Genomic DNA, 26,203 nt, shown 5'->3' with positions numbered 1-26,203 from the left:
TCCCATTTATTGGGCTAGGACACAATACAATAGTAGCATAGTTTGAGATCACAAATGTGTATTCTCAGACTATAATCTCTCTGCAGACTATTCTTATTTTGCAGAATATAATTTCATAAGCAACTCAATTCCAAATCAGTTAGTCATAGGCATGCAAAGTAGCTATAATCACTTCTGTGTTCCTGTGTATATGGATTTGAAGGCATTTCCTTACGACCTGCTTCTCTGTTTGTTCCATTATTAAATTTGTTCTGTTAAAAGTTTGGCCTGCTCTGGGACCTAGATATGGACGAGCAGTATGTCTCCTTTTAACATATTTTGCTGTCATGTTGACTCTTTGGCCGAGTCTATCTTTCATGCTGAGGGACTTTTTATAGTTCTTCATAAATAAGATGAATTAGACACCAACTTGGCAACTAGCCATTGTAGGGGCAGATGTGTGCCTGCAAGGAACAGAGGCAGTGTCTTCTCTGGGTGAGTTCCAGCAGATATTGCTCATTGAAATTCTGAAAGGGAGACAAAGAACCAGTGCCTACTGTAAAAGGAACTGGTTTTTTGACCTTCATGTTTTGAGTATAGTAAGAGGGGAGGAATTGCATCCAGTGCTGGTAAATGACCAGGCCTTCCCTAAAAGGTAGTAGAATGTGGATAATACTACTACGCAGTTTCAGTCAGTCATTCAAAAATCAATTTTTGTGACTGATAATCTTTCCAGTAATCATGCTTTATTTTCTTTTTGGTGAAGATTATTGTGAAGGTTGTAGCAAAATGAGTGTCTTGTCCTCAGATTCCTTGAACCCTACCATCTTGTCTTTCAGCCTAGATATGATCGAGTTGGCACTGGTTTCTGATTGATCTTGATCAGGTGTCCATGCTGTTTCTTTCAGCTGGCATTCCATTGACAATAAGGTTTATTAATTCTTCTGTGGGACCTGACTAGGGTGCTTTTAAGTGGGTTCTAGTCTGAACTTTTAAAAGCCTCAAAATGTGGTTTTAGGCAATTGCTTACCAGGCAAACTTCCCTGTGGCACTATTTTGTTATTCCTTTGGCTTAATATGTATTTGAGACCATTAGAGGTAATTCAGATTGTTTGTGTTGTGGTGTCACTGATGTGTGGATGGGATTCAGCTCCATCTGTCTTACCTCACCATTCCCTGTGTCTAACTGAAATTGAGATTTTGATGTGAGTTGGCTGAAAACTGCCTGGATAACACAGATGGTGATAGTGTGCAGAAGAAATTTTTAAGACATTACAGGAATGGGTCTTGCTCCAGTTATTGTGTGGCTTGGGCCATGTTTGGCCCAAGAGATTTGCAATTTGGGGGTTCATTTGTTTTCTTTGTGGGTTTTGAATTACAGGAGGCATCATTGGCCGATAATATTTTTCCACTTATGTGAGACGAGGAGCTAGTTCCATTTTCCCCTGGTCATGGCCCTGCCACAATAACCCTTGTGTAACCCATGCTAACTGTAGCGTTGATACTTTCCCTCTAATAAGTGACCATGTACGGAGGTTTGAACCTTCTGTCTCTGAACTAATGCAGCCTGTAATTTTAGCTCTAGCAGTAAAGGCTCATGTTTTTAAATCCTGGTTTTAATCCCTGTATATGATGATCCAGCCAAGGCCATAACTACAAGTGATGACCCGTACAGGGATTTGAACTTCTATAGACTTTGGTTATGAGCTTCCTTAAATTGGGGGATTATGTAACCCATGTTAACAGTCTATCTTTGTCTCCCTTTAGTGGAGAAATCATATAGAGAGGTTTGTTAGCTACTGTCTTCTAGATTACAATAATCCAATGTGCTGTATTTGAAGACCACTGGAAAGTTAGTGTAGAAAGACTACTTCTCACCTTTCAGGTGGTGATAGTAAAAAGCAACAATAGTTCTTCAAAAGCTGGACTGGCTTCCTATTTGCTTTCAGGTTCAGTTAAGGCACTATTTACCATTGTGGGCCGCATCCAATACTACCTGTATGGCCCTGAGGATGTCACATGGGCTGCAGTGATGTGCTGATTGGGCCGCAAGCAGCTCACGGGCCACAGATTGAGAACCACCGAGTTAAAGTGTTGGCTTTGATCCATAAAGCCCTATAAGGCTTTGGGACTTGGTTGTCGGACAGAGTGCTCTGACTGTGGTATGATATGGTAGTTGAGGTATCTGTTTCTGTGGAATAGTGCTACTTTTATGTTCACTTCTGAAGGAAGTGTTTGCATGTACTTGTTATGTACTTCTACCCTGAGCCCTATCTAGGGGTGCATTTTACGCATCTAAAATGTAAGTACCGGTAATTACCAGCAAATGATGCTCTTGTTAGAATGGGTGTCAATGTATGGAAGCTGCTTGCATTTGTATTTGCATATTTCTACAGTAAATAGAATTGAGGACATGTGCTCTGTTGCTTTAGAAGGGCAACTTTCAGGTGCTCAAGCTATGTATCATTAATAGTGCAGGCTTGGAAACGTTTTCATATCAGTGTCACCTGATTAAACAAAGCAATGTAGGACTTTTCAAAGGGTGAGAGCACACACAGAATTCTAATTACTAGTAATTAATTTTGTTCATTATCGAGCTGAAAATTGACCCTATAGTGTCCCTGGAATCCATATAGAACCGTTTTACATGCTAAGTATGTGAAGTCAGTGCGTGTTCATTTAGAATTATTGTGTTGTCTTGTACCTATACACATTGCATCCATGTTTCTATTCATTACACATGTTGCACACTTAAATAAATCTAAAAAAGCCCAGAAGTTGAATATTTGGTCACATATTTAAATAGTAACTTGCTGGCAGAAGGCTTTTACTGCTGATCTATTTCCCTCCCTTTAGGCAAATGTCATTACTAATGGCACAATTACCCTCCACGCTACAGTGTCAGTCACACATTTTTGTGATTACTGTTAATGCCCCTCAGTTTTGTTTATAAAGTCTTTAACAATTTTCAAACCATATTGTCCAAGCAGTAACAAGTAATAAAGATTCTGGTATAAAAATGATGTTTTTGAACAACAAGCCATGCTCAGTATTTGAGATGGCAGGGAATAGACTGTTCCTATGGCTAGGTGTACTCTGACTGTGAAAGGAGTACATGAGACCTGGAAACTTCTCCTGTGAATCCTGTGTTGCCACTACATTGTTGTAGTCAGAATGCTTTGCTTTGAATCCAGCATACTACACAAATCATACTTCAGGGTATGGTAAAATGCTGCATACTTCAAAATGAATAGAAATGGCTTAATCCCTTGCAAACAAACCTTTCTTTAAGATTTTTAGTGGGAAACCAAACAATTGCATCAGCCAATTATAATTACAGTCAGCAGCGTAACTGTGCAAAACTAATACGCAAAACTGTTTGAAAGAAGGATGTTAAACAGGCTTCATACCTGCCACAAAATAAATGTTTACTTTTACCATACAAGCTGTTGGAATTACTTTTATCTGGCAAATAAATAAAGTGAGGCTATACTAAAACACTGAAATCAAGTGTTTCGAAAAGCACACTTAAAAAAGATATAACCATAAGGCATCCCAATTGACAATGGATTGGCTTAGCAAGCAGGAGTTAAGGGTTGGAAGAAATTCAATAAAGTGGAGTACATTGTTCTGATCTATTATGGAAATGTTTTAGTTACTTGGAATCAAGACAATGAGCTTTTTAACACAGTCTGTAATCATTGTCCGAGGTCTTACTGTAACACATGTTGTTCATAAAGGGTAATACTTCAAACCAGCATATTCTGAGAAATCCAACTTGGCATGAAAACTTGGCATTTGTTTTAATTTCTTGTAGGTACTTTCACAAAAGCTAGTGTGTTTAGCATTTTGGAGTTGTAATTATGAGCCTTTTAATCTGGTTTGTTCCCTGGTAACTGTTGGTTGTTGAGAGAAATTCATCTTAACACATAGGAAAATTTGTTTTCTGGTTTTCTTAAATCAGACTTCCAGCAGGACCCTTACATGACTTGGTCAGTTGTCAACAAAGTAATAATAATTTTAAATGATTTTCTAAGGAACTGAAGAAGTTTAGGCATCCATTTCAGTGGGATTTGAGTGCCTCCATCCCTCAGGCTCCTTTTGAATATCCCAACCTGGAAGGCTGTAAAACTTGTTCAATCTTCTGTTGTTGATTTCTTTTCTAACTGTGGCACAGCCATTCAAATGTCACAATCTTACTCTATGCCAATGCAGTTCTATATTGTTTGTGATACTCTGCATTTTCAAGATGACTTATTGCAATTTTTAATAGCTATTAGCTAAAAAATATCCTCCTATTTTCTTCCACTTCAAAAGGAATTGACCCAGTCAAGCTGGAGAGAATTCAGCTTCCAGCCCAGCATGCTGAGGAGAAAAGCTCATACAACCACGTACTTGCAGAAAGGCTCATCAGGATAATGAATTATGCTGCTCAACCAGGTAGAGCATTTCTGATCACGTTAACTGATTACTTTTTTTGTGCAGCAATAAGTTCTGAAAATGTAGTGTCAATGCTTAAAATATTTGAAGTACTAAGCAACTGGCCCCATTCCCCATGCGGAAGAGACTCGCTGCTATTCAACTGGAACTAGCATGCTCTTGTTAGATGATAAGCAGATCTGGCCTGTGAAAGAGACACATGGTGGCATTCCACTGGGGTGCAGAGTAAGTAGAAATTCTGCTTTTCATCTGAATAGTTGCTGTTGCATTCAAGACAACAGGGAGGCATAAGACCTTAGCGTTCCTGCTTATTATTGTTACATAAGCAAAATGTCCAGCAAGCAGTGACTAGAGAGAGAGGTTTACATTTTAGTAACTGATATTAGGTCCCAATCCTGCACGCATGCACTTCAGTAAAACTACTGCTGCGAGTAAAGTTACTTCCATGTGTAATTTTTGTAGTATTTAGCTCCTTAGTTTGTAGCTGCCCTTCATTTCTAGGCTGATTACAAATTTTCAGTCAACGTTTTTTAATGCAAAATTGAGCATTCCGCTAAATTAACTCTTTTTTTACAGAAGATGTCTGCTTTCCTTGAATGTTTCAGTTTTTTAATCAGAAAACTGAAGTTTTGTTTTTTTATAAAGTTCAAATTTGTGCGGGTGGGGGGAGGAACACACCCATTTTTCCAATGGCTCTAGTCATCTCATCTCTTCTAAATTAAGTAACTCATGGAAACATTGTGTTCAAGCATTAGCTCTTCACTGCCTTCCCCCCCCCTTACTCCGACCTCCCCCCGAAAGACTCAATGAGGAAACTAGCGTTCCCCAACTTTGCTCCCCCCATGCTATGACACCAAAGCACTTCAATCAAGTCCTCAGCCATGCATAAGTGGACATCTGAAATGCTTATTTACTTAATAGGGTGTGATTCTGTGAAGTCATTAACTTGTGCTAATATTTCATGTATAGACTCTGCAGTGACCTCGTTTCAGATTTTTCTAATACATTATATAATTCAGTGAACATAAACAGTGATACTCTGACAGTATTTTAATAAGTGACTCTCACAAACATCCTCCTTAGGCTGCGTGATGTCATGTACTGAGAGTGCATGTGCTTGCGGAAGGAAGGTATGCAGGGCTAGAGTCTGTTTGGTTTCTATTTAAACAAAAGCACTTCCTTGGAATCCATAATTAGCACTGCTGGGCAAAATTGATAGTGTGTTAGACATGATTCAGAGAAGTCTCCTTATTCCCTCCTCCTGCTCCAACTCTGGATAGGGGTCCACAGGGCCTTGTTTTTGGTCCTCTTCGTCCTCTATGGTTTTTCTCTGTTATCTCATCCAGAAACATGGATGAGACTATGATCTTTATGCTGAGGATTGTCAGATCTACCTCTCCTCTGAACCACCATCTGCTGTCTAAACTAAAATCCCTTCCTGTCCTTCTTCTGACATCTCATGGATGTCTAGCTGTCAGTTTAAGATCAACATGGCCAAAACAGAGGTCTTAATCTTCCCCCCCAAATCCTGCCACCCTCCCTCTTTTCCCTATCACTAGGCAACATCCTCATCCTCCCTGTAATCTGGGCATCATCATCTTCTCTGCAAGATTTAAACACAGCCTAGATGTGAGAATCTAGACATGGCAAATTCCTTTTGCATAATATAATATTGCTAAGATATGGCATTTCTTATCATCCACGCAACTAAAACTCTCATCCAAGTCCTCATCTTGCCTACGGCAACATTCTCATTCTCTCTCTCTCACACTCACACACTCTCTCTCTCTCTCTCTCACACCCACCCACCCCAGAGGCAATCTTGTCTCGCAAATATCTATTTAAAATGTTGCTGCAACAATCACTTTCCTAGCTTGTTGTTTTGTCTGTCACTTGCCACTTTGCATCCCTTCGCTGGCTCCCCCTTCCCCACCACATCAGACACAAGTTATTTGTCTTCACTTTCAAGGCCATTCACTGCCTATCCCATGCTACCTGTTGTCTCATATGCTTTTGAGATGTTGACTCCCACTCCTGCTCTTTCAGCGATGCCAGCCTTAACTGCACACTTGTTGTTTTTCAAATAAATACCCCGTGTGTTCTTCCAAGTTGCCCATCATGCATAGGAGGGACTACCCATAAACATCTGCAAAGCTACCTCATTGTTCTCCTTCAAATCCCTCCTTAAAACTCTTTTCCTTAATGCCTTGAAAAAACGTAAATTAGACTGCTGGTGTGCTGAGACTGCTGCTTGTCATGCTGACCAATGTTGGCTGTTTGTTCTCTCCCATCAATCCACCTGTTGTGTGTATCTTCTCTCATCTGTTTCCACCTGTTGTCTGTTATCTTATATTTAGATTGGGGGCAGAGACAGTTTTGTGTTTGTATATTGTCAACACAATGAGATCCTGGTCCATGACAGTGAATGATGATGATTATGCTTCTGTTCCTGAAAGCTTCACAGTTTTTCAACCTGAAGGAGTAGGATGGGGAGAGAAGAGTGCTTTTAAGGTTTCCTTTCCCCAAATGTTTGAAAAATCTTGTTTGCTGAAGTCTGGATTAGCCCAAAGCCAAAACATTTGCTTTTAGTATTATTGTGTGTCTGGAGCTGAGTCTCCTGGCAATGGTGATTTGACAGCTCCCAGAGAAGTAGTGGACTCCATCAGTGACAGAAATAACCTCAACTTTCTCTTGAGAGAGAACTATTTTGCAAGGTCATAATCTTATGTGCCTGAGTGTAGATCATAGTGTTGTTGTATATTCTGGTTTTGTTGTGTGTGGCCATTGTGGGGATAGTCGGGGGGGGGGGGGGGGGGAGGGGGAAGAAATGGAAAACACATGGAAAGCCTCTGAGTAAAAAGGAGATTTCTCCTGAGTAAATACCCTGTACAATAATTCTAATTGACCGTTTACTTTAGATGGAAAAGTTCGTCTGGCAACACTGGAACTGGGCTGTCTATTACTAAAGCAGCTGGTATTATCTAAAAGTGGCAGTATTATAAAAGATGTTCACCTTGCTTGCCTTGAGGTAAGTGTGTGTTACTTAGTGGTACTTAGCCATCACCTTAAGGAAAGTGTTCTAGTGTTAGGGCCCACATAAGTAATGGTTTTGTTGGTTACAATGACAGTTGGACATGAACTAAAGCTGCACAGATCATTCTGTTCTATTTAGTTTTATATAATCCATCTCTACAGCAAATATGTTTAATTGCACAGAACTATCTGAGGAAAGAGGCTGTCTAGTGGTTAGATTAAGGAACTGGGAGTTGGGACTCCTAGGTTGTCTTCTCAGCTTTGCCATCACCTTGCTGTGTGAACTCAGGAAAGTGTCAACATAGCTGTGTATAAGGGCACTTCTGCATTGCCCCACAGTTCTGACTCCAGGGGTGTAAATGGAGGTGCACACCAAAGTGCTGCACTGTAACTCCCCTGTGTGGATGTTGCAGGTGCAAACTAAACAATTGCTACTTCACATTAACGTGGTCCTGTTTGAAGAGGATTAAGTTATGGGAACTAGGAATCTTTTAGTTCTCATGCAGCATCCGCATGGGGCAGTTACAGGGCAGCGCTTTGGTGTGCACTGCTATTCGCACCCCCAGAGTCCGAACTGCAGGGCAGTGCAGACATGCCCTGCGTTTGTGTAAAATTTGGATGCTCCCCATCTCGCAATGGTGCAGTGAGAGTTAATTGTTTGTGACTCACTTTGAGTTGCTCAGATGAAAGGCATTTTGTAAATGCAAAACTCCTATTCTTTTCATCAAGATGAAGATTGGGAGGCTGAGTGGATAGAAACCATGCACAGTATATAATCAGCTTTTTTTCTGAATGAAATTATCAGGAAATAATTCTCCTTTGAGTGGCTTCTTCATATTTTCATTCATGGGATATGCCAACTGGATAGAGCTGAGACAGTTGAACCTTAACTAGGAGTGCCTGTTGGAGTGCTCTTGCACTCCCTCCTGCCCCTTTCCTCACTGTTCCTGAACACATAGGACGGAGGCTGGGAAAGAGGGCATGGCTCTCTGGCAAATTCAGTTCCTTCCAATTACTAACGGTGATGGATTAGGAATTGCTCTAGATCTTTGCTCTGAATCCTTCTTAAATTGCCCAGCTATCTTTAATAAAAATCTGTACATATTCTAACAAAACTTTATACTATATTAGGATTTTAGGGTTAGGGTGGCTGCTCCAAGCATTAGTCCTGGAAGAAACCTTGATGGCAGATCCAAAAATTAAGCAGCTGGGCGTTAAGCCCTGTGCTGCTTGCCCTTCAGGCTTCCCAGCATAAGTGTCACAGAGTGTCTTGCCTGCCCCAGAGAAGGATATTTATTATTATTTTTTTATTAATTGATCAGACTGTTGATTACTGGCTAGACTGGTGAATGCTGCCGTGGCAGAGACGGCACCATTGGCCAGCTCCTTGACGTTACTCATACCTTCATTCCAATCATTGCACCAGATAATGCTGTTCTCGTTTTGAACCTTCACATCTAAAGATACTGGATTTGTCTGTAAAACTGAAGGAGGAAGAACAATTCCCTACTGTAGTGGAAGATACATTGGAAGATGGAGAGTAGATGGTTTTACACAAACTTCAGGAAACAGATCCTGTATTTGATGATTGACTATCCCTTGATGAAAACATGAGTGACTTTTGCTTCATCTTCATCTGAAGATGCTCTTGCCTTTCTCGAATTAGTGGAAAATACCAACTACTTCAAGAAAAGAGTTCATATGAAGTCTTTGACATCGTATAGTCTCTCAGCAGTATTAAATGGAATTCTACAACTTGTGATGCTCATGTGGGCAAGCCCAGCTTCAGTTCAACCAATATCTGAAAATAAACAGACAAATTATATCATTTACCCCAAAATGGCTTCTCCTATTCCTACACACACACACCATCAAACTCTCTGGTGATATAAGTGGCTGTTCAGAAGTCTAAAGGTGGATCAGTCCTTCTATACTGCTTCATTGTAAGGATGGAAAGAAGATGGATTTATGAGGGTTGGGGGAAGCCTTCTCTTCCTCCACTTTAGGTTTGAGTAGTGAAGTAACAAGCAGTGTTCATGCTGTACCAATACCACATTTAGGTAAAAATAGCAGTGCCTACTGAACTTCTCCCAGACTAACAGAGAACTCGCAAATGCCATCATTATGGTGGGTCAGCAAGTGGCAAAATATGACTTGGGAACATCTCTTGATTCTTCCAACTCTGCAGTTAGAGCTGTAGTTTTTGCAATTTCTATCAGAAGGTTCACTTGGTTTAAATCTTCAAGAATTCCAGAAACAAAGTCTAAATTTGGGGATCTTCCCTTAGAGAAGGACTGTTTAGTACCAGAACTAATGAGGTTTCTGGAAAAGTTAGACCAGACACACTTCCAGGTTGCTGGGCATCTAGCAACAGCCCAAGAGGAAAGCTGGTTTTCAGGTAGCCCATCATAGTCTTCTTCTTTTCAACTTCCCCACAGGAGACCATGTTATTACCAACAATATCCTCTTTAGTAGCCCTTTCAGTGTGAAGAAACTTCAAGAATCAGTGCAAACAATCATCTTTGAGAGCTATGATGTTGGGCCTTTGGCCCAAAGTTTGACATACTGCCCAGGAACTACAATCCAGTACTAATTCAAGCGTATTTCCCTCAATTTAGAGCCTGACTGCATCATTTTTAGAAATTACAAGAGGTATCAATACAGTTCAAAACTATTCATCCTTCCCTTTCCCTATTCAGGAACCCTCATTGCAAAAACCTGTTGAGATAATTGGTTCTTGCCCTCCCTGAAAGAGGGTAGTACCAAGGAATAGAGGAGGTACCACAGACATTGGGAAACACAGGGTTCTATTCAAGGTACTTTCTGATTCCCAAAAAAAGATGGTCTTCACTCTATACTAGACCTTAAGAAGCTTTCATCAGGAAAATTAATTGCCATATGCTGACTTGAGCCTCTACCATACTCTCCCGTTGTTAAGGAGTGGTTTGCTGGTCTCTGTTTAAAGGACACCTGTTCCATATCTGGAAAAGAATCACTCATTGCAAGTACCTTCATTTAGTGGGGCAAGATCATTTTTTGAACTTTCTGCTGCCACAGAGTATTTTACAAAATATGCATCTGTGATGGCAACTCACATAAGAGGGAATTTATGTGAACAATTTGAACAATAGGTTATGTAATCAAAGGAACACCTTTACAATGCTCTCTTCTGCATATACTCCCTTTGAAAAACCTCGGTTCTTGATAAATTGAGAAGTTACTCTTACAGATCTCCTATAAAAGCTCTTTACCTTTTGAATGGACATTAAGTAGTGTTCTACCTCAAGTTGATGGGATTTTTAGCTTCAAAATAAGTCACCCTATATGCTAATCTCAAAATGAGAACCTTATAGCACTGGCTGTCAACCAGATACAGACTACAGACAGCATGTATTGAAAATTAACCATTCCAAAGACAGTGCTGCGATTTTTGAGGTGGGGCACTCAACTTGCAATGTCTTCTGGGATATGGCATTCAGCCCTCTTGCTCCATTTACAACAGTTACCTCTGATGTGTCAAGCAACAGATGGGGGCCTCACTGCTTCTGGTTCACAGTGTAGGGAACACTAAAATCCCCCAGAGACTAAGTTACATATAAACCTTCTAGAGCTCAGAGAAATTTGTTAGGCATTAAAAACTTTCTTACGTCGTCTCCAGCACAGTTGGTCTAGGTGGTTATGAACAATATTACAAACAGAGGTTCCTATTCTACTCAACTTTGCAGAGAGGTTACAGTTTTATGGGAATGATGTATTCTTATGCACCTGTCACAGACCAACTAAGAAGAATCACAATAGATGCTCACAAGTGGTCACTGAAAACACCAATGACGGAGGAAATCTTTGCATCGTGGGGACACCCAAACATAGACTTAATTGTAAATAGTGTGAAATGTCAAAGGTTTTGTTCATGAGCAGAGAGAGACAGGCATTTGAGTTTTGATTCTGCATATAATGAAGGCAAGGACTCCTGCGTGCCTTTCTTCCTATCCTCTTATGCAGGGGGTTATAAGAAAAGTAAATCAGAACAAGGTCAAGATAATCTTATTCACACCTGCTTGGCCTAGAGAACAATGGTCACCAGACCTACTGTACCGCTTAGCAGGGACCTACAAAATGCTGCCTGTTACTCCATATTTACTGATCCAACAAGATAATGGAGTCTGTCATCTAGATCAAAGCACTCTGCATGTCACCACATGGGCAATAGGTTTCTAATGGACTTTGAGCTACTTTGTTCTACTGATGTTCAGAATGTCTTAGTGAGCTCCAGAAAAGAATCTACTCAAATGGTACAATTTAAAACAGAAAAACTTCACAGTGTCAGCAGGTAATAATACATCCCCTTTGACTGCCCAATTCAATGTATATTGGAATACTTGCTCCAGCTGAAAATCTCAGACTTGTTCCTTTCTTTAATTAACGTTCATTTATCTGCCATATCAGCCTTCTATTCTTTTGATGATAAAAATGTGTTTTCTCTTAAAACAGTTAAGAAATGTTTTAAAGAGACGTAACATTTATCCTCCTATTAAACTATAAAAAGCAACAGAGGGTCCTGTGGCACCTTTAAGACTAACAGAAGTAATGGGAGCATAAGCTTTCGTGGGTAAGAACCTCACTTCTTCAGGGTTCTTACCCACGAAAGCTTATGCTCCCATTACTTCTGTTAGTCTTAAAGGTGCCACAGGACCCTCTGTTGCTTTTTACAGATTCAGACTAACACGGCTACCCCTCTGATACTATTAAACTATGTCATCCTGGTGGGATATAAATCTGGTTCTCACACATTTAATGAAACGCCCATTTGAGCTAATTGGGAGAATTTGTTTTTATTTCATTTCTAAAAATAGCACTCCTGGAGGCAGTTCTGTGTGCAAGGTGATTGAGCAAGTTATAGGCACTTATGGTAGAACCACCATTTACAGTTTTTTTTTTTTTGAGGACAAAATAGTTGTACATCTTCACTCCCTAATTTCTCCCTAAAGTAGTTAGATTTTCACATTAAACAGTTCACTTCTGTTTCTCTCTGAGTTTCATCTGCAGAAGGGTGAAGCCAAACTACATTCTCTTCATGTTAAGAGCTTTAGCTAACTCTTTATTACCATGTAAATAGTATAGACATTCTCCAAAGCTATATCTCCTTTGCTTAGAATAAAAAGGGGCAAGTTAAGTCTTCCTAAACATCACTCATCTGGGTCAAAGTCTGTACAGGAGAGGCTTTTATGTTCACTTCAGGAATAGGAATGGAACGTATAAGGTCTCACTCTGCTAGGGCCAACGGAGCTTCAGTATCGTGTCTCAGACAAATACCAATTAGAAATCTGTAAATCTGCAACTTGGAGCTCTAGTTCACATTCTTACAAAACATTGCTGTCTGAACCTCAAGACCAGGTTTGAAGCTCAGTTTGGCAGAGCAGTCCTTCAATCACTTATTAATTAGGAAAAAGCACAGGAGTACTTGTGGCACCTTAGAGACTAACAAATTTATTTGAGCATAAGCTTTCGTGAGTTACAGCCCACTTCTTTGGATGCATAGAATGGAACATATATGCATCCGAAAAAGTGGGCTGTAGCCCACAAAAGCTCATGCTCAAATAAATTTGTTAGTCTCTAAGGTGCCACAAGTACTCCTGTTCTTTTTGCGGATACAGACTAACACGGCTGCTACTCTGAAACCTGTCATTATTAATTAGGACTTCTCCTCCTGCCTTCCTTTGCATCTACTGCTTGCCAATCTCTCCCATGCATGGGAATATACAAAGGCCACTCGAAGGAGAAATAACAGTATGTTATTTGTAACTGTAGGTCAAGATGGACTCTGCGTATTTGCACTCCCTGACCACCTTCCCCTCTTCCTTGACTCTTATAAACTAGACTTGAGGAAGCAGACTTGAGGGAAAGGGACTGAGGTGGCTGGAGTGCCACAACTTCTTTTATAGCCTGACCCCAAGAACATTCGGGATTGGGGAGGGGCAGGAGGGGACACGAGTGCTCCAATGGCCACTGTCTCAGTGCACCCGCGTGCATGTCCCGGGAGTGCAAATATGCAGAGTCCATCTCAAAGAACTCTAGTTGCAAGTAAGTAACCTTAATTTTGGGTATTGATCAGTGATGATCTGATCTATTTCTTCTCTCTAGGGTGCAAGAGAAGAGAGTGTTCATCTTCTGCGGCACTTCTATAAGGTACTTTTTTAAAGAGGTGGATAAAATTAATTAATCCTGTCTTATTTTAAATATTTCCTCTTCCAACTGGGGTAGACTACACTGTGTGCATATATTAGAAAAAAGTGTACACAATATTTAAAGAAAATGATGGAGTTTAATACCATAAATTATATTGCCAATATTGTATGCAGTGTCTTCGTAGCCATTTCTGTCCCAGGATATTGAAGAGACAACATGAGTGAGGTAATAGCTTTTATTGGACCAACTTCTGAAGTCAGAATGCTCACCCACCTTGTCTCTCTGTTGCTTTCAGGGCAGCTTAACTTTCTGAGTAAGGGAAGAATTCTGCCTTTGAAACGGAATCATTATACTGGTTGGTTTTCTTTACTGGAAAAAAAAATGGGCGTTGCAAATTGCTTATTCTTCACGACTGCACATGTCCGCTCAACTTCAGGCATGTGCGCATGCAGTCCACCAGAGCTGGAGATGGTTTTTCCTTAGTGGTGTCTACTGAGGTGACACATGCATCTTTATTATGCTCATGCTACTGACTGATGATATAAAGGACAGAGCTACCCCTGACCCCTTCAGTTCCTTTCGTTGTTGGAGCATGTTGACTTGTTTACTCAAGTCTTTCCCAAATGTCAGTGGTTTTTTCGGTATCTTTGTGTATAGTTATAGTGCATGTGTATGTGTGTCTGTCTTTTTTCTTTCTTTTTCTTGGTTTTCTGGCATTGAGTCCCTCTTAGTGGTCAGGTGTTAACATTCAGTAGCAAGCCATGCCTTTGGTCCTTGGGTTTTAAGCCCTATGCTGGTTGCAAGATGTTTCTGCCAGTGAGTGACCCTTGTTCCCGGTGCCTGAAGTGTCTGGTTGAGGGCCACATTCAAGTCCCACTGCCAGATCTGTAAAAACTTCAAGCTGCATACAAAAAAGGACAGGGAGGTGAGACTGTGCCATGCTTTTATGGAGGCTGTCGTGCGTCCATCTTTGGAACCTTCCTACTTGGTGTAGATGCCAAGTACATCCATTTCTGCTGTATGTGCCCCTCCGGACATTCTCATTTACCCCCGAAAGATCATCATCAAAGGTAAGGCACCAATCCTCTTCTCTGGTGCTGAGGAAAAAACGCATGAGATCCAGTGAACACCATTCCTCTAAGGGTATGTCTGCACTACGAGGGTAGTTCGATTTCTCTTAAATCGAATTTGTGGAATCGATATTGCAAAGTCGAACGTGTGTGTCCACACTAAGGACAGCAATTCGACTTTGTGAGTCCACACTAACGGGGAAAGCGTCGACATTGGAAGCGGTGCACTGTGGGCAGCTATCCCACAGTTCCCGCAGTCCCCGCTGCCCATTGGAATTCTGGGTCGAGCCGCCAATGCCTTCTGGGTAAAAAAAAAAAGGGTCGAGGGTGCTTTTGGGTAATTGTCGTCATCCGTCTGTCACTACCGCCCTCCCTCCCTCCCTGAAAGCGCCGGCGGGAGATCAGTTCGCGCACTTTTCAGGTCAGTGACAGCGCGGACGCCACAGCACTGCGAGCATGGATCCCGCTGCGACCATCGTTGCAGTTGTGGCCATTGTCAACGCCTCGCAGCTTATCATCCACCTTTCCCAGAGGCAGATGCAGATGAACCAGGCGAGGAGGCTACGGCACCGCGGTGAGGGCCTGAAGTCTGAGACTGGCACAGACCTGTCACAAAGCACGGGACCCAGCGCCGAGGACATCACGGTGACAATGGGTCATGTGGATGTTGTGGAACGGCGATTCTGGGCACGGGAAACAAGCACGGACTGGTGGGACCGGATAGTGCTGCAGGTCTGGGATGAATCCCAGTGGCTGCGAAACTTTCGCATGCGGAAGGGGACTTTCATGGAACTTTGTGAGTTGCTGTCCCCTGCCCTGAAGCGCAATGACACCCGGATGCGAGCAGCCCTGACTGTCCAGAAGCGAGTGGCCATAGCCCTCTGGAAGCTTGCAATGCCAGACAGCTACCGGTCTGTCGCGAACCAGTTTGGCGTGGGCAAATCTACTGTGGGGGTTGTTGTGATGCAAGTAGCCAACGCAATCCTTAAGGTACTGCCCTCAAAGGTAGTGACCCTGGGAAACGTGGAGGTCATCATAGATGGCTTCGCCGCGATGGGATTCCCGAACTGCGGTGGGGCTATAGATGGAACTCACATCCCTATCCTGGGACCGGACCACCAGGCCAGCCAGTACATCAACCGAAAGGGCTACTTTTCAATGGTGCTGCAAGCACTGTTGGACCACAGGGGACGTTTTACCAACATCAACGTCGGATGGCCGGGCAAGTTTCATGACGCTCGCGTCTTCAGGAACTCTGGTCTGTTTAGACGGCTGCAGGAAGGTATTTACTTCCCGGACCACAAAATAACTCTTGGGGATGTGGAGATGCCTACAGTGATCTTTGGGGACCCAGCCTACCCGCTAATGCCCTGGCTCATGAAGCCCTATACTGGCGCCCTGGACACTGAAAAAGAACTGTTCAACTACCGGCTGAGCAAGTGCAGAATGGTGGTGGAGTGTGCTTTTGGCCGTCTCAAGGGGAGATGGAGAAGCTTACTGACTCGCTGTGATCTCAGCGAAACCAATATCCCCATTGTTATAGCAGCTTGCTGTGTGCTCCACAATCTCTGTGAGAACAAGGGGGAGACCTTTATGGCGGGGTGGGAGGTTGAGGCAAATAGCCTGGCATCTGATTACGCCCAGCCAGACAGCCGGGCAATTAGAAGAGCCCAGCGGGACGCGCTGTGCATCCGGGAGGCTTTGACAGCTAGGTTCCACAGTGAGCAGGGTAACCAGTGACTTTTAAGTTTCTGTACAGAGAAGCTGAACCTGCCCCCGTTTCTTTTCCCAGTTACTGTTGACTATCCTCTCCAGTTACAGACCCCCTCCACCCCCTTCCAAAAAAATAAAATCAGTTTTATTTTGTTAATGAACACCGTTGTCTTTATTACTGTTTTCGCGGGAATGTTTTAAACCTGGGACGCAGACTGTGATGGGGAGCGGATGTAGTGTACTGATGCAAATGATCCTTCTAAAATCCAGGAATGACAGGATTCGCAGTGGCGGACTGGTTGTTTCAACGGAGCCTGCCAGCCCTCCGGAGCGGGACTGCGTGTATGTGGGGGCTATGTGACTTTATGGCAGGGGGAGGAGGGTTACAGATCCCCTGCTGCGTGGCTCTGTGATCTAGGACAAGGACCGCTGCATAAGATCTGTAACTGCCCTCCCCCGCCACAAAGTCACAGAGCAACCCACCCCCCCACGCACAGAACATGAAAACCACCTCCCAGACTGACCAGGGTAACTACTCACTGCACTGTGTGTGTGCCCTGCTGCTGGACCTGCCCCCGCCTGTGTACCCTGCTAATGGTGACTGTCCTGTCCAATTACCAAGCCCCTTCCCCCCCTTCAGACAGACTGTCCCACAAAAGAATATGATTGAAACACTAATGAACAGAAACGTGTTTTTTATTAACAACCACACATGAAACTGGGGGGTGAAACTTGGACGGGGGCTTGGGTGAGGCGGGCAGGAAAGGACTTTTCAAATTTTGGGGAATGACAGCCTTCTGGTGCTTGAGCAGTCTGCAGGGGTGGAGTGAGAGTTTTCACGGACTCTGCCGCCCCTCCTTCTTTGGACTTTGGGCGAGGGGGGTATGGGACTTGGTGGCGGGGGAGTGCGGTTGCTGATAGACTGCAGCGGGGCTCTGTCCTCCTGCCTCCGTTCCTGCAGAACATCAACAAGGCGCCGGAGCGTGTCCGTTTGCTCCCTCAGAAGTCCAAGCAGCGTTTGAGTCGCCTGCTGGTCTTCCTGCCGCCACCTCTCCTCACGGTCCATGTGTGTCCGGTGCATTTGGGACACATTCTCCCTCCACTGGTTCTGCTGTGCTGCCTGGGCTCGGGAGCAGCCCATTAGTTCTGAGAACATGTCCTCTCTCGTCTTCTTCTTCCTCCGCCTAATGTGCGTTAGCCTCTGGGAGTGTGATGCCAGGCTGGGTTGGGAGACAGTCGCAGATGTGGCTGTGGGAATGAGGAAAAGGGAGTGAATTCCTCAGAAAGATAAATGTAGTTGTGAACAAAGAACATAGTCTTTCTCTGTGAACAAAGAACATGCACCGCACCTATCACATGCGCACTCAGGACAAGGTCGAATTTTCGGACCTCGCCTTCAGTGCCTGGGGTTTTGCACTGCAGATCTGGGAAGCGTGGCAGGACACCGTAATCTCTGTAGCAGGCAAAGATGGTAAGCCGTAGACTTGTGGCTGCTTAAAACTTTAGTAGTACCACTGGCCTCCTTTCACATTGAAAACAATGCCAGTCTCTGCTGCCAGCAATCGGCCAAGCATGAACTCTGTCCCTGTCCCACCCCCTCGCGGATGTCCCAGGGAAAGATCCCTGTATGCTGCCCCTCTCCCGCCTCCACCGCGTGGCTGTAAACCAGCGGTTACAGTTCTGTAAAGGAACTTGCAAGCAGTCCCAATACTAACAGTCCCCTACCTAATTCAAAGCAGGTCATCATGAGCGACATAACTATCCTGAGGATCTCGGACACCGAGAAGGAAAGGATGTTTCGAGAAAGGGCCCTGGTCTTTGCAGGCTATGCCGCCATGCTGTGCAAGGCAATGATACCGGAGTGCTTGCTCGTCTCCTGGCGCGGGAATGTCTCCTACTTCGGAGGACCCAGTAAGGCCGCTCTCCCCAGGAACCTGATGAACAGGCTTTCCCATTACCTGCAGGAGAGCTTCGTTGAGATGTCAGTGGAGGGCTATTGCTCTATCCCCGGACATATAGACCGGATTTTCATATAGCTGCAGTTACAGGGACTATAGAGTGGAGCAGCTTGGGCAGCAGAATCATGCACAACCGGACACTGTTTGATTTTTTTTTTTAAATAGTTGGAACTGATTACTTAAGCGCCCAGGGTAAAGAAATCATGAAGCACACCTTGTTCTTATTGTTAGTATTCCAGTTTTGTAAAAAATAAATGTTTAGATGTTTAAAGCACTTACCGCTTGATCCTTCCCCTGAATCTGTGTCCGGGTTACATGCTGGGGAGGGTTGGTAGGGGATCTCTGTAAGGGTGATGAAGAGCTCCTGGCTGTCGGGGAAATCAGCTTGGTAAGCGCTGTCGACTGCCTCGTCCTCCTCATCTCCTTCCTCATCTTCCCCGTCCGCTAACATGTCCGAGGAACCGGCCATGGACAATATCCCATCCTCAGAGTCCACGGTCAGTGGTGGGGTAGTGGTGGCGGCCGCACCAAGGATGGAATGCAGTGCCTCGTAGAAACGGGATGTGTGGGGCTGGGATCCGGAGCGTCCGTTTGCCTCTTTGGTCTTCTGGTAGCCTTGTCTCAGCTCCTTGATTTTCACGCGGCACTGCGTTGCATCCCGGCTGTATCCTCTCTCTGCCATGACTTTAGAGATCTTCTCATAGATCTTTGCGTTCCGTCTTTTGGAGCGCAGCTCGGAAAGCACGGACTCATCGCCCCACACAGCGATGAGATCCAAGACTTCCCGATCAGTCCATGCTGGGGCCCTCTTTCTATTCTGGGATTGCACGGCCATCTCTGCTGGAGAGCTCTGCATCGTTGCCAGTGCTGCTGAGCTCGCCACGCTGTCCAAACAGGAAATGAGATTCAAACTGCCCAGACAGGAAAAGGAATTCAAATTTTCCCGGGGCTTTTCCTGTGTGGCTGGTCAGAGCATCCGAGCTCGGACTGCTGTCCAGAGCGTCAACAGAGTGGTGCACTGTGGGATAGCTCCCGGAGCTATTAGCGTCGATTTCCATCCACACCAAGCCTAATTCGATATGGCCATGTCGAATTTAGCGCTACTCCCCTCGTTGGGGAGGAGTACAGAAGTCGAATTTAAGAGACCTCTATGTCGAACTAAATAGCCTCGTGGTGTGGACGGGTGCAGGGTTAATTCGATTGAACGGCGCTAAATTCGACATAAACGCCTAGTGTAGACCAGGCCTAATATGGGTAGATCTGATTCTGGCATGAGATTGAGATCCTTGTTGCCATCTATCCTCAGAGTAGCAGATATGGCAGGTAGACAATGCACCCTGGTACCGACCTCTGCTATAGCTCTGTAAGAATCATTGACTCTGGCACTGGCTTCTGGGTCGTCGAGGCCAGTTCTTACTGTGGTGCTGACACTTGTGGTGCAGCAACTGCTGGGCCAAGGAAGTGTCTGTGCCGACAACACCTGAGACTTGTGCAGCAGCTAGAGTTTTCCTTTGCCTCTCGGTGCTAGATTCTCGGTGCCAGATTCTTCAATCATGCAGGCGGTAGGCCTACTGGTACTGGTTCTTCTCCATTCTTCTTGTCCATTCCACAACCCATACCTTTTCCACTCTACATTGGAATTTATCTGATAAGAAGGAACTGAGGGTGTGTTGGGGGCAGCTCCACCTTCTATATCATTAGCTGGTAACACAAGCATGCAAAAGGTGCATGTGTCATCCTGATGAGTACTGCTAAGAAAAAATCTTCAGCTCTGGTGCACTGGCTGTGCGCACACGTGAAGTGGAATGGACATGTGCAACACATCTTGAAGAAAAACAGTTACAGAACAGGTTAGTAACAATTTTGTCTTGGACATGGATTAGTGAGTAGAGTGCAAGCAAGGTATCAGAGGTATATGATTGTAGTTTATTACATGGTTCTGCTACTTATTTATGGAACGGAACCTGAAACTTAAACCTCATTGGAGTACATCAGGGACGCTGTCAGCATTAGGGAGACACATGGTTATTAATGACCCTTCTTGCTCAGCAGTGATCTTTAGAATGGCTCATAATTTATTCTCAATATCTTAAATATTTTCTTTTTCCCCCTATTTAAGTGAGATGTTTACAGCATTTCACTTCTTTTAGTGCATTGTAAACAAATCATGAGAGAACTGAAATATTCAATCTGACACTTTAACTCCTACTAACAATAAACTAATGTCAAATATCCCAAAACAATGAACAGACATGACATTTTCCTATTTTGGTACATTCTTAAAAGAATGTTGAGTGCTGAACGATGATGCAGGATTTCTTTTTACTTTAATTTACTGGTGACTTATGAGAAATGTGTGTAATGAAAAACAGATGGCTTCTCAACCATGACCCAGGATCCATAATGTACATGTTTATACATGGAGAAATAATATCTTGGTTTTTTTTAAGGGAGAAGAGATTTTTCTGGATATGTTTGAAGACGAATACAGGAGTATGACAGTAAGTGATTAGAAAATAGAGGTTAAAATAGAAATGCTGATGTAAAATTTCATAAAATACCAAGGATTTTATTTATAGGACTGGAATAATAAAACTGCATGTGTTTTTGCTCAGAGGAGCATGTCTACATTTATATAGAGCCTTTTATCTAAAAATTCCACAAGAAAAATTCTATAAAAAGCATAGAGATCACTTAATCCCCTGAGAAGTGTGGTATCTGTTTAACAGCATGCCGAAACACTAATCAAGTAAAAAAGTAAAAAAATCCTCTTTTCCTCTGTGAATTGTGTAGACTGTAATAACCCTGGTTTCCATGCTAGATCTTAGTTTGGGTAAACACCGCTTCTCTTGTGAAATGGGGAATAGAATCTTCCTGACAACTAACAGGAGGGCCTGGATTTTACATCATATTTGAAAGATGGCACTTCCAGCAGCATAACACCCTGTGTAATAATCTCTTCATGATTTATACCTTGTCAACTCAAGTTTAGACAATTTTAATTAAAACTGGTTTTTCTGAGCAATGATACTAGTGGCAGTTGACATTGCTATAATCATAATGTTGGCCAGAGAACAGTCCCTGATTTTGCAGAGATTTAATATTTAACCTATAAACATCATGTCTTAAAACAGTGTTTGGGCATCTCTGACCTTGGGTTGCCAGACTGCTAGTGTCAGAAATATTTTTTCCTGTTAGATAATAGCAGGAGGCACAACAATTAAGTCTCATTAAAGTGTACAACCTACAGTTTGTATATTACAAAAAAATCTTTTAATATTGGTAGGAACTTTGTGAATCTGCTCAAAGTGGGGAGGTTGGAAATATTCTGAAATGTTTCCTCCAATCTTTGAGTATTGTGTAGCTTTCATTGAACGTTGGTGTGGTTCTATTTTGAAAAGTGCCTGAAAAACTAGTGCTGGACGGTTCCATGTGTATTGCCTCTCTACTTGGCACTGAGTCCATTGCTATGAGATCAAAGTTGTTCTCTAGCAGTTCTGCAAACTGAGATCTACGGACCAGATTCTTCTCCCACCTTATGCCAACATTAGACTGATGTAAATCTAGTAACTTGTCTAGAGTTGTTTCTGATTTACACTAGCAGATGAGAAGTCAAGCTTAATTCTCTCCTTCAAGCACAATCATTGTAACAGAGGCTCTTTAGGCAAAATGAGGTACTCCGTGACATCTGTGCATCTCTGTTGCCTTTAACAGGGTTGCACAAGGGTATATGATTTGTTCACAGTGAATAATTCTCTTGAAGCAGGTGAGGAGTAGAAACCAGCTCACTCACTGCTGTCTCTGCAGGGCCAAGGAGTAAAAAGTTGTATTTCACCAGCATCAGCAGATCTGAGTCAGATGGTGCCATATCTGCATTTTTACTTTTCCAGGGTAGAACCGTACTTTGAAATGTTAGCTTCATTTTTGAACTCATTCACCTTTATCAGTAAGAAACCTGATCGACTTGGTTCCTGAATGTGATTTTATCTTTAAGCTAGCTGGTTCACCTTATCTCAGAGCTGTTCATTTCTTGTAGTTATGCATTCACAATAGCATTATCATTAATTTAGACTTCCATGTTGTTTTTTCTGCTATCTTAATCTTGCAGATTAATACCCACCACATTTCTTATTCACCAAAACAGTTTTAAGTGAGTTATGCAATGTTTTAGATACCGTAGGAATTTCTTCAAAAGGTGTATGATGCTGAGAAGTCTGTTTTTTTTGTTTTTTTGTTTTTGTTTTATTAGCAAGCCATGGGGACCTGCAGTCAGAACCTTTGTTTGTGGCAGACACCAGTTTGAGATTACAGTGCCTAGATCCTTATCTGTTTCAGCCCTGTCTTATTTTGCAGCATCTGGAGGCACATCGTCATAACAAGAGTAGGCTTCAGTTGTCCGCCATCCTACATGCCTACTTTCCCCTTTCCTTTGGGACACCATCTGAAAAAACATGTACTCTGTAGGCAAACTTCAGATTTAAAATGTTAGAAATACATATTAACATCTATTTTATATGCACTGTAATGCTCTTTCCTTTTCTGGGTGCACTGCAGTACATCAATAAATTCATAAGAAGTTTGGGATTTTACTTATCTGGTCCACTTTTGTTTGGGGAAAAAAGCCAGGCTTTACCTTGATGAGCAAATATTGACATAGAGTATATTTGGTTTAAATTTTATATCTATATCTGTGCACACACACCATATCAAGAGTCCTGAAAATATCAGGTATGCTGCTTCTGGGGTTTGTTAGAAATGGTAAGTTGCATTTGAAAGTGAATTTACGAACTCTTTTATTGCTGTAATGTATGCTGAATGTGGAATTATTTTCATAGAGTAAGCCCATGAATGTGGAGTACTTGATGATGGATGCCTCCATTCTGCTCCCACCAACGGGGACACCACTAACTGGTATTGATTTTGTGAAAAGACTGCCATGTGGAGATGTGGAAAGAACACGAAGAGTGAGTGAGCCTACTTTTCTTAAATCCTTTGGTGAAATGACACTTAAGACTTTCCCTAAATAGGCAACTGTCTGCACCTTCCATGGAAAAAATGTTATGTCAACACAGAGCATTAATTAAACAGCTAAACTTATGACTATTATCCATATAGTAATGAACTCTTAAAGTATTTTTGGCCAATATACTGGAAATTACATCATAGAATCAAAACTAAAGATGGGAAAAGACCCAGTTAGGTCACCTAGTTCATACCCCATCCATTAGAGAAATGTTTTCTCTACAGTATTTCTTGTATATGGTAACTTTAATTTGAATTGGGCAATGGAGTTTTCTCTATTTTACTTGGAAAAGGTTCAGAAAAGGGCAATAAAAATGATTAGAGGTCTGAAACGGCTTCCATATGAGGAGCGATTAATGAGACTGGGACTTCTCAGCTTGGAAGAGAGATGACTAAGGGGGGATATGATAGAGGTCTATAAAATCATGACTGGTGTGGAGAAAGTAAATACGGAATTATTTACTCCTTCTCGTAACACGAGAACTAGAGGTCACCAAATGAAATTAATAGGCCGCAGGTTTAAAACAAACAAAAAGAAGTATTTTTTCACACAACACACAGTCAACCTGTGGAATGCTTTGCCAGAGGATTGTTTTGAAGACCAAGACTATAACAGGGTTCAAAAAAGAACTAGATAAGTTCATGGAGGATAGGTCCATCAATGGCTATTAGCTAGGATGGGCAGGGATAGTGTCCCTAGCTTCTGTTTGTCAGAAGCTGGGAATGGGCGACAGGGTATGGCTCACTTGATGATTACCTGTTCTGTTCATTCCCTCTGGGACACTTGGCATTGGCCACTGTCAGAAGACAGGATACTGGGCTAGATGGAACTTTGGTCTGACCCAGTATGGCTATTCTTATGTTCTTATGGAGGAGTTCCACTGTCTAATGACTCTCATCTTAGGATGCTTTTTCTGCTATTCAGTGTAAATTTTCCTTTACTGATCTCATGCTGTTAACCATACTTAGTTTTTATCCTATACCAAAATCAAAAGTTTGCTTCACTGTCTCTTTCACCCTTCAGTAGCAGCATGAAGCACCAACCAGAAGCCCCAACCTGGCTCCATTGTGCTAGACGTATAGATGTAGCAAAATACTTTTTCTGCCCCAAAGACATTAATCTTAGTTTGGCAAGAAGTAACCATTGGGTAAAACAGAACAGGGTCAGGTGGGAGTGGGGAGAGAGTAATAAAAACATTTTTTCATAACAGTGCACACCATTTGTAGGTATAAGGTTTTTCCTATTAATAAAGAAGGATAATTATATTGGTAGCAGTAATTGTAGGTTGCATTTGTTAACATCATCACCTGGCAGTGTTCTGCAGGCATTGTAGTAGAAGTAAGTCTTAAGCAGAGCTTTGAATGAGGGTAGTGTATTGGGTTCCCAAATTTTCATGGGAATGGTCATTTCCCCCACAGGGGTTCACGTAGAGGATGGTTGTTGGAGAAGCAGACAATGGAGGCTGGCATTTTTGACAACAGTGATGACAAAAAAGCAACTACAATGTAGTATTATATTAGAGCAGTGAGGAGGGGTTAAATTGTGAAGCATCTTGTAGTGGTTGCAAAGGAAAAGGTCAGTTAATTGACTCAACAGGAAATCCTGGCCAGGAAGGTGGTCTTAGCAACATTTTAAATGGGATTGAGGAGATAAGTTTGAGGTAGTCAGGATGTGAGATAAGAGCCTGAGTGAATTTTGGTGCTAAGGACAAGGAAAGACCAGATCTTGAGTATGTTATATAGGAAGAAATAAGATGTAGATACTGCCTTGTTTTCTGAGCCTAGTCTTTCTGAATCAGTCAAGAAAGATCTTGTAATCATCGTGGATAGATCTTTGAAAACTTCCACTCAATGCACAACAGCGGTCAAAAAGGCTATAACAGTATGTTAGGAACTATTAGGAAAGGGATAGAGAAATATCATGATGTCACTATATAAATCTGTGGTGCTCCCACCCCTTGAATACTCTTTCTAATTATGGTTTCCCCAATCTCAAAAAGGATATAGTGGAACTGGAAAAGTTTCAGAGAAGGACAACAAAGATGATCAAGAGTACTGAATGGCTTCCATATGAGGAGAGACCAAAAAGATCAGGGTTGTTCAGCTTAGAAAAGACAACTAAGAGGGGATACGATGATAGAGGTCTTAAAATCCTGAATGGTGTGGAAAAAAATAATACAGAAGTGTTGTGTTGTGTTTACTCTTTTGCACAATACTAGAACCAGGGGCACTGAAGAAATTAATAGGCAGCAGATTTAATACAGCCAAGAAGTATCTTTTCACGCAACTAACCTGTGGAACTCATTGCCATGGGATGTTGTGATGGCCAAAAGTATAACTGGGGTTAAAAAAGAGCTTGATAAGTTCATAGAGGATAGATCCATCAATGGCTATTAGCCAAGACAGACAGGGACGCAACCCCACGTTCTGGGTGTCCCTAAACTTCTCACTACCAGAAGCTGGGACTGGACGACGGGGGATGGATCATTCCATAATTGCTCTGTTCTGTACACTTCCCTTGGAACTTTGATATAGGCCACTGTCAGAGACAGGATACTGAGCAAGATGGGTCATGGTCTGAACCAGTATGGAAGCTCTTAGTTCTTAAATGGTTCTTTCCCTTTAAGAATCATAATTTGAAATTTCATTCCCCTTGGTATTTAGAGTGCAGTACTATGCATGCTGGCCTTGCCACTTTAAGATGTTCATTATGTTCATCCTGGCCACCATGGACGTAGAAGCTCTTAACACCAATATTCCACGTGAGGATGGACTACAAGCTGTCAGGAACAGTATCCCTGA

General features: G+C 42.6%; 1 protein-coding gene across 1 annotated transcript in view; it reads left to right on the top strand.

The window, feature by feature from the left end:
- CLEC16A (C-type lectin domain containing 16A) overlaps positions 1-26,203 on the top strand; it is a 179,282-nt gene that overhangs the window by 63,924 nt on the left and 89,155 nt on the right. Inside the window, exons 13-17 of the mRNA XM_065411644.1 lie at positions 4,297-4,419; positions 7,338-7,447; positions 13,594-13,638; positions 20,830-20,880; positions 23,215-23,343. Of these exons, the coding sequence (XP_065267716.1) occupies positions 4,297-4,419; positions 7,338-7,447; positions 13,594-13,638; positions 20,830-20,880; positions 23,215-23,343 (458 nt within the window). The remainder of the gene's footprint in view (positions 1-4,296; positions 4,420-7,337; positions 7,448-13,593; positions 13,639-20,829; positions 20,881-23,214; positions 23,344-26,203) is intronic.

This window comes from Emys orbicularis, chromosome 10 (assembly GCF_028017835.1).
Source record: "Emys orbicularis isolate rEmyOrb1 chromosome 10, rEmyOrb1.hap1, whole genome shotgun sequence".
In the NCBI taxonomy this organism is placed as follows: domain Eukaryota; kingdom Metazoa; phylum Chordata; order Testudines; family Emydidae; genus Emys; species Emys orbicularis.
Note: the sequence above shows the minus strand (reverse complement) of the source record. Positions and strands in the feature narration are given on the sequence as shown.